This window comes from Sminthopsis crassicaudata, chromosome 5 (genome assembly GCF_048593235.1).
Source record: "Sminthopsis crassicaudata isolate SCR6 chromosome 5, ASM4859323v1, whole genome shotgun sequence".
NCBI lineage: Eukaryota > Metazoa > Chordata > Mammalia > Dasyuromorphia > Dasyuridae > Sminthopsis > Sminthopsis crassicaudata.
The window spans coordinates 9,722,275-9,730,465 of NC_133621.1; the positions used below are offsets into that span (position 1 = coordinate 9,722,275).

Genomic DNA, 8,191 nt, shown 5'->3' on the forward strand with positions numbered 1-8,191 from the left:
TTGCCAAAGGTTAAGTTAATCTTAACAATATGCCCATTAATCTTAACCAGTACTTAAAACCAGCACTGGTTTTGACAATGAACCTGTCCCCCATTTTTCTGACTCCTCTCATGTGTTGATCTCTCTGGGAGGTCTACATTTCAGGTTATGCTGCTTTTGTGCTAAATAAAAATGTTTATTATAAACCAGCTGCTTGTCCAAATATTCTTGTGACCAGACCAAACCAACTTGCAAACTAGAATAACTATTTCCCAGATGATCTATAAATACTTTGAATGAAGGAGCTCAGCAGGGAAACTAGTTACTTCTAGTTCCTAAGCTGGTAAAGTAGAAAGTAACAGTCAAATTCAGGTCCTCAGATCAATAGCATGTGAGACTCCTCTATTTGTATCAGGAAAAAAGTCAACTGAAGAAAATATGGAAATAAGATTTATAATTCAAAGAATTTAATTCAACGGACTTTAGTAACCAAAGGTCCTGGTGTGACCTCCACAAAAAGAAATGGCCACTGTTCTGGGTAGCTCATTGGTCCTTGTCTACACACACCTGACCACGGCAGAGGAGTCAAGCTCCTTCTGGTGACTATGACTCTTTCCTTGTCTTCCCTAAATCCATTTCTTCTCAAAACCTAAAACACAAAAGGGCATTGGATTAAGAAGAGCTGCCAGTCATGGAAGAATCATCAACCTCTGTGAATATCTAAAGATAATGATGAACTCTTTTCTCACATTAACTCTCAGGAATCATAATCATGTTTTTAAAAATCAAATTCCACTATGAAAGTTACACTATCTGCTTCTCACCTTTATTTATTGATCCTGTCTGGTTAGATAGTAGCAGAATTTAAAGCATACTTAAACTCCCAATGAAATTGACAGTACAAAAGAAGGAGCTAAATTAAGTAAAAGAATATCTTTTTATTTTACATCCAATTTAAAAGGCACTTTAGTAATACTGAGATTTGTAGACCTATATATACATATTTTATATATACCCCAAAGCAAAGCACTTAGCTTTTTATTAGAATGTACACACATACCTTAATTTTCACAAGAAATTCCTTCCTACTTCAGAAAAGTTGCACACAAATTAAACTTCTTTAAATGAAAACCTGTTTTAAAAATATGACAATGAAAAATAATCCTGCGGTCAATCTTTTCACAAAAATGAATACTCTAGAAATCTAGTCTTACCCTATTCTATCTGCTTCTCAAGTTTTCTTAATGTAAAGCCTAACTTGAGGACCACAGTTAGGGCAGCACAGAGGCACAGTGGTTAAGCACTTTGGGCCTGGGCTTGGGAAGACCTGAGTTTAAAGTTAGCCTCAGACAAGAAGCCCTGAATTCAAATACAGCCTGACTTAGACTAGCTGATCCTGTACAATCTCTTGGCTTCTCAGAGCCCAGTTTCCTCTCAGAATTACTGTGAGGGCCACATGTGATTGTTGCACAGCCCGACATATTAAGAAATGGGAGCTATTGATGTGCCCAGAGATGAGGGTAATCCTGAGTGACATTAAATTCCCTCTAGATTATGAGGGGGGATGCCAGCTCCTTGACCAGCCTGCCACCGCGGGGCTCCCGAGAAGACAGGCTTGTACTTTCCCTGGCTCCTGCCAAGCTGTTCAAAGGAAGGAGGGAAAGGCGGTCTCTCCTTGGCACACACAGAAGCCTCCAAAAAAAGAGTTCCTATTCTCACCTTGGAGGCTCCTCAGGCTTGGGGAGAGCCCGGACATGACCCCTGGGCCCCACCCCTCTGGGCAGGAGCAACCCTTGATTTGAAGCCATTCCCAGGGAGCCATTTCCTTCCTCCCGCCAGGCCAGAGGGCATGTCTGCCCTGACCTTCTCCAAGCCCACAGGGACCTCACTCCTTTTCCTTCTTCTTCTTTTTCTTCTTTGGCCTCGGCAATTCTTCCGGGGCCGCAGCATCCTCAGGCTCATCACTGGGCCTTTTTCTCTTCTTTTTCTTTTTCTGGGGGTCACTCTGGTAGCCGCTTGAGTCGCTGGCTTGGCATTGAGGGTCAAGCTCCAGCGGCTCCTGCTCCTCTCGATGCTTCTTCTTCTTCTTCTTCTTCGTCCGAGGCTCCTGCTCCTCACACAGTTCGTTCTCAGCCTCCTGGGCAGGGGCGTCAGTCTCCGCGGCCCCAGCCTCGTCCGAAGGCGCAGCGGCCGGTGGGTTGCCCCCGGCCAAGCAGGACTGCTTCAGCACCTTCTTGCTCTTCTTTGGCTTCTCTCCCTCTGCTCCAGGCTCGGCCTCGCTGCTCACGTCCCCAGAGCCTTTGGGAAGTGCAGAGCCGGCGGGTGGCAAGCTGTGAAAAACAGACAGGGGTCAGTGAGCACTGGGAGGCGTCCCTGAGCATCCAGATGAGGGCCCAGGCCCACCAACGGCTGCCCCCACAGCCAGCCCCCCACTTCCCATCAGCCTGAGACCCTCCAGGTTCCCAGCTCCCACGCAGTGCCCTGGAAGGTTCCACGTTTGGAAGATGTCGTTATAGTGGAGAGAAGGCCTGAAGAGAAAATAGGGAGAGACACAGGCCTGCTCCTGATCTAACCACCCACACGGCCGGTATGTCCAATTCCCCTTCTTTCTGATCCGCCATTCCCATGCAGAGCCTTCATTTTCCCAGGAGGAAGAGGCCTATGTTGGGGGACAGAGGCACCAGGAGGGGAGGGCTCCGGGATTCAAACTTGTTCTGGAGCCCACGACCTGGGACTTCTCAGGCCCACACCAAGAACGTGAGGACTGGGCTGACTCCCGCCGAGCCCAAGGCCCGGGTTTCTCCCACTCTGAAGACCTCTGGAGCAGGAAAAGGCCCAGGGCTCCGCTCTGTGGGGCTGGGGCGGCCCCGTTCACGCGGCTCTGACCGGGAAAAGACCACAAGCGCTTCCCAGAGTCTTCCCTCCGACTGAGACGCCCAAAGCTAAAATCCCCGGCCACTGCAGGGAGCACATCTGGGGCGGGGTCAGATCCTGGCTCTCTCCCAGGCCCGGGAGCGCAGGCTGGGGCCAGGTCTGACCTGGGGCTGATCAGGAGCTAAATGACAAGCAGCGAGGCTCTGCTCCAGCTCGTAAAACAGGCTTTTCCTTTAGTCAGGGGGAGAACCCAGCTGCACCAAGAGCGAGAAGGGACCGCGGAAGCCCCCACTGCCGGCACCCACCTGTTGAGCAGCAGCAGGCCCCGAATGCAGAACACGCCGGCGGCGTCCGAGTCCAGGCGGGCCACCTCGAACTCCAGCTCGTCCCCCACGCTGAAATGCAGGCCTTGCCACTGCTCGGCGGCCATGTGCTCCGGCTTGGGGATGGAAGCATTGAAGCAGCCGTGCACCAGGCAGCCCAGGTGGCTGGGGGCCACTTTGTTGACCTTGCCCTGGAGAGATGAGCACGTGAGCCGGAGCAATGGTGGCCACCGCCGGACCCTCCCTCACAACCTAAGTGACCCCCCCATGACAGCAGGTGGCCGCCCTCCCGGGGACAGTAACTCGTGAACAAAGTCCGTGCCCACACAGGAGTCGGGGAGGGTGGGGGGCGTGCAGAGCCTGCCGGCGCCAGCGGGGCGCAGACCCCACGCAGCCCTGAACTCGGGGCTCCCCGCCCTCGGGCCTGCAAGCGGCCAGCGCGCAGAACCCGGAAGCTGAAGGCGACCAAGCACCCCAGGCTTCAGAGCCCGCCACCAGGGGTCTCCTCCTCCCAGGGGAAAACTGCCCCAGTCCCTCTTCCCCCCCACCCCCCCGGGGCCGTTTCCTCCTCTGGAAGATGGGGGAGGGGGGGGAGCCTCAAACTCCCACAGGTGACGGGGCTGCCTCCGCCCACACGTACCAGGAGCTTCTGGCCCCTCTCGGGGCAGAAAATGACGAAGTCGGCCTCGATGTTGAGGTGGATGTGGCCCTGGTCATCGTAGATGTCGCCCAGCTCGCCCACGATCCGCAGGTTGTCATAGGCCACGGGGACGCCCCGCAGGCTGAGGGGAGAGGGCAGCAATGAGAGGCCGCGGGGGGGCAAGGACCTGCCTCCAAACTGCCCCCTTCGTTGCCCAGGGAGACGGAGCCTGTCCCCTCCCCCAATTACTTCCCCCCCTCCCTCCCTCCCCCCGCTCAGCCAGAGGATTCCGCCCCGCCCCCAGGCTGCCCCCCGGCACGCGGCCCCACCTCTCCGAGTAGCGCAGCAGCTCCTGGTCCAGCAGCTGCCGGAGGCCGCTCCGCTTGCGGTCCAGGAAGCGCGGCGACAGCGCCACGTGCCGCCGGTGCGGACCCACGCTCAGGCACGAGCCCGGCTTCACCAGAGCGCAGGCAGTGGCGAAGGTGGGAAGCTGGAGGCCGGAACCAGGGCCCGGAGCCCCGGCCGCCGCCATGCGATCGCCAAAGCTCCACCAGCTCCTCAGCCCCGGCAGGGCCCGGCGCGGCTCGCTGACGTCACAACCGGCGCCGCGCGTACGGGAACGTTAGCGTGACCCTCTGAGGCCCGCCCCTCGCTGGTGCGTCACGAGGAGCCGCAGGAGCGCGGCGGCGGGGCGGGTGTGCCGCCACCAGGGGACGCCCACGTATCGCGGATCCCAGGACAAATATGGAGCATGCGCGAGGAAGTGTGTTGGCGCCTCTTCTTCCCTCTCCCTCTTCTTCCTCCTTTTGGTCTCAAGTGCGCGAGCTTGGAGGGCCTTGTAGAACTGGGCGGGGCCGGCTGGAGGCAGGCTACTCCTCCGGGAGGCTGCGGGAGCTACGCGCCCCCTGCCGACCGCAGTCTGTGTGTGCCGCCTGCCCCCAGGCTCTTTTATGCTTTTGTCCAGACCCTGGAAGAGCCATTTCTTCCTCCAGCCCATTTTACAGAGGAAGAAACTGAGGCCAGCAGGGTGAAGGGACTGGCCCCAAATCTCGATGCTAAGCAGGTCTGGGGTGGGATTCGAACTCCGTGCTCCTGAGCATTGTCCGCTGAGCCGGACAGACTTGTGGCTAAATCCATGTCCATGTGCACGGCTGTAATAGCACATGTAACTTACATATAGGAGACGTGCCGCTTCTTTAACCCTGTTACCTGGCACGTGCGTTTCATCAATATAAAAAGTGTGCGTGTATGTACATATGTATCTACATCTATGCACACATGTATGTCTCTAACACATTATACACGCAGATGTAATCCTCTCTGTATATTTCATCAATATGAAAGAAATGTGCATGTGTATGTATCTATATGCACACGTCTATATCTCTACATAATCCGTCATACACGCCTGTATAATCCTATCTGCACCTGACATATACATTTCATCAAGATAAACGAAATGTGCGTGCATGCATGCGTAATTATCTATGTCACACACATTTAATACTCTGTTTCTCACATGTATATTTCTTCAATATAAAAGTAACGTGTATGTACATGTGTGTCTATCTCTATTACACACACGCACATGTATATATAGTCCAGCATACACGCCTATGTAATCATATATATATATACATATATATATGACGTACATTTCATCAACATAAACGAAATGTGCGTGCATGCATGCATAATGATCTATATCTATACATATAGTGCACCATACACATATATATGTATCACACATGTTTAATCCTATCTATATCTCAAATGTATATTTCATCGATATAAAAGCATTGTGCATGTGTATGTACATATGTATCTGTGTCTATGTACACATGTAAATATGTATATAAAATCTGTCATACACGCCTATGTAATCCTATCTGTATCTGACATACACATTGAATCAATATAAAAGCAATGTGTATGCACCTATGTATTTATATCTATACACACATGAATATATCTCTATATAATCCATCATACATGCCTATCTAATTCTATTTGCACCTGACATATACATTTGAACAATATAAAAGAAATGTGCATGTATGTATGTACAGATTTATCTGTATCTATACATCTAATACACCATACACATATTTATTCCTATATACCTCAACTGTATATATCATCAATATAAAGTAATGTGTATGTACATATGTGTCTCTCTATTACATGCATGTACATGTATATACACACCTATGTAATCTTATATGTATCTGACATATACATTTCATCAATATAAATGTGAATGCAGGCGTACATAATTATCTATATCTATACATCTAATACACCATACACATATTTATTCCTATATACCTCAAATGTATATGTCATCAATATAATGTGTATGTACATATGTGTCTCTCTATTACACATCTCTCTATTACACACATGTATATGTATATATACACACGCCTATGTAATCTTATATGTATCTGACATATACATTTCATCAATATAAATGTGAATGCATGCATACATAATTATATCTATGCATATAATACATCTTACACATATTCCTCTCTTTATCTCAAATGTATATTTCGTCAATAAAAAATGTATAACTAAAATGTCAAAATAAAAATGTATAGAGATATTTTGTCTACACCTATTACCCACATGTATATCTATCTATATATAATCTGTCATTCATGCCTATGTAATCTTATATGTATCGGACATATATTTGATCAATATAAAAGAAATGTGCATGCATAAATACATATTTATCTATATCTGTACAACATCACACACATTTATTCCTATCTGTATCTCAAATGAATATTTCATCAGTATATAAAAGCAATGTGTATGTACATATGTATCTGTATCTATACACACATATGTCTCTCTAGATAACACCATACACGATGCATGGATTCTATAACAGCACACCATCTTCTCAGAAGTGATTCTGCTCCAAAATGCAGGAATCAGATCCAGCGTTTAAGGCCCAATGTCCCCATGACTTGGAGGGGAACGGCTTATGCACGAGAGGAGGAACAAAGAAGAGGGCCACAGAGGACATAGTCACCAGTGGATCCATGGCTGGCGAAGAAGGGCCATCGGCAGCCAGGACATGGCAGGCTTGTTTACAGTTAGAAGGGGCCCATCCCTGTCCTCCCTGCCCCATTTTGGGTTGCAGGAGGTTGGGCAGAGCTTCCAGGATAGAGGAGAGGATTTCCCTGCTGTCCTGTGCCTAGTACAGCTGCCAGAGAGCTCAGCACTTGCCCCTTGGTGCCACTGAGAGGGAAGAACATTGACATGCTGGCGAGCCCCCAGAGCTGGGGAGAGCCACCAGATTGGGACCCATGAGGACTGATTGCAGGAAGGATGGAGATTTAGCCTTGTGAGGAGTCAGGCTGGAGGATGTTGCTAAGGAGAGCCTTAGTCCCCAAAAGCAGAATTGGGGTCCATGTTGAAAGGAGGAAAGAGTCCCCTTCAGGTCTGACCTTGGGAAAGGGTGAAATGAAGGAACGGACTTGGAAAAACATGGGATCTCTCTCACTGAAGGTGTACCATTGGTTCCAGATGACTGCTGCCAGGACTGTTAGCTGGGGGGGATTTCTGGACAGCTGTGAAGGTCCCAGCCACTTCTACCACTCTGAGATGCTGAGGGGTCATTGGGTATCTTGGAGTTAGGAATAAGTGACCTCCAAATACCTGCCCAGATCTATATTTATTAACTTTTCTGTAAGAAGGAAGCTGGGTGGAGAAATGGATGGAGTTCTAGAATTGAGTCAGGAAAGACCCGAGTTCTGTGGGATCCAAAGTTGTCTCATCCAAAATCACTGCGGCAGAGTTCTGAGCCAATGGCACCTTATTCAGGGGTCTTTTGCCCCCTCTAATGAAGTGGTCCTCAGATCTTGCTCAGGATCAAACATGTGCCCTTTCTGCTGAGCTTTAGTTTTATGGGGATTGATACCCACACAGTACAGATGAAGCAAACGAAAAATATGGAATCTCATCGATAGACTTTGTCCTAAAACCTCCAGGAGAGTCCACACAAAATACAGAATCCCATCGGTTGACAAAGAAGTGAGTGGGCAGAATTCAACAGGCTACCTTGACTGATGAGCACACCCATAGGTTGGGATGATAAACAAAACATGTAGATACATGGCTGGTAGAAAGGCAGGCTTCAGGTCAGCAACCAGGGTCACTCGCTGGCCAAGTGCTCATGGTCATTTCCCCATTTGGAGCAAGAGAGGGATGATCAGAAATGAGGGGCAACAAAAATAGCTAGGGGCTTTCCTTGTAACTGAGTCCCCTTTGTCACCCCTTGGTCAGCCTAACTAGGCAAAAACAAGGGTGGAGGGTCTCTAGTTAGCTTCCTGTGGTTAAACAAGTAAACTTACAATCA

At 49.3% G+C, this 8,191-nt stretch overlaps 1 protein-coding gene across 2 annotated transcripts; it reads right to left on the minus strand.

The window, feature by feature from the left end:
* Window positions 1-429: 429 nt before the first annotated feature.
* POLR1F (RNA polymerase I subunit F) lies at window positions 430-4,408 on the minus strand. Of its 2 annotated transcripts, XR_012482763.1 has the most exons (6): window positions 4,146-4,408; window positions 3,817-3,958; window positions 3,159-3,367; window positions 1,869-2,309; window positions 1,040-1,111; window positions 430-628 (listed from the first exon to the last, which is right to left on the minus strand). XR_012482763.1 is itself a non-coding variant. In XM_074271155.1 (5 exons), exons 1-5 carry the CDS (start codon window positions 4,346-4,348, stop codon window positions 1,090-1,092), a joined length of 1,017 nt encoding a protein of 338 aa, XP_074127256.1. In that variant the 5' UTR covers window positions 4,349-4,408; the 3' UTR covers window positions 898-1,089. The 2 variants fall into 2 exon arrangements, 1 of the variants encoding a protein (XP_074127256.1); XM_074271155.1 differs by lacking the exon at window positions 430-628 and having other exon boundaries at window positions 898-1,111.
* Between the last annotated feature and the right edge of the window lie 3,783 nt (window positions 4,409-8,191).

Bases quoted from the DNA above. Each gene is read 5' to 3' on its own strand.
- POLR1F (XM_074271155.1), bottom strand. From the start codon at position 4,348: ATGGCGGCGGCCGGGGCTCCGGGCCCTGGTTCCGGCCTCCAGCTTCCC. The intron at 3,959-4,145 runs GTGGGGCCGCGT...CTCTCCCCTCAG, and splicing joins CTGCTGCGCTACTCGGAGAG to CCTGCGGGGCGTCCCCGTGG. The intron at 1,112-1,868 runs GTGAGGTCCCTG...TTTTTAAAACAG, and splicing joins AAGAAGAAGAAGGAAAAGGA to GTTTTCATTTAAAGAAGTTT.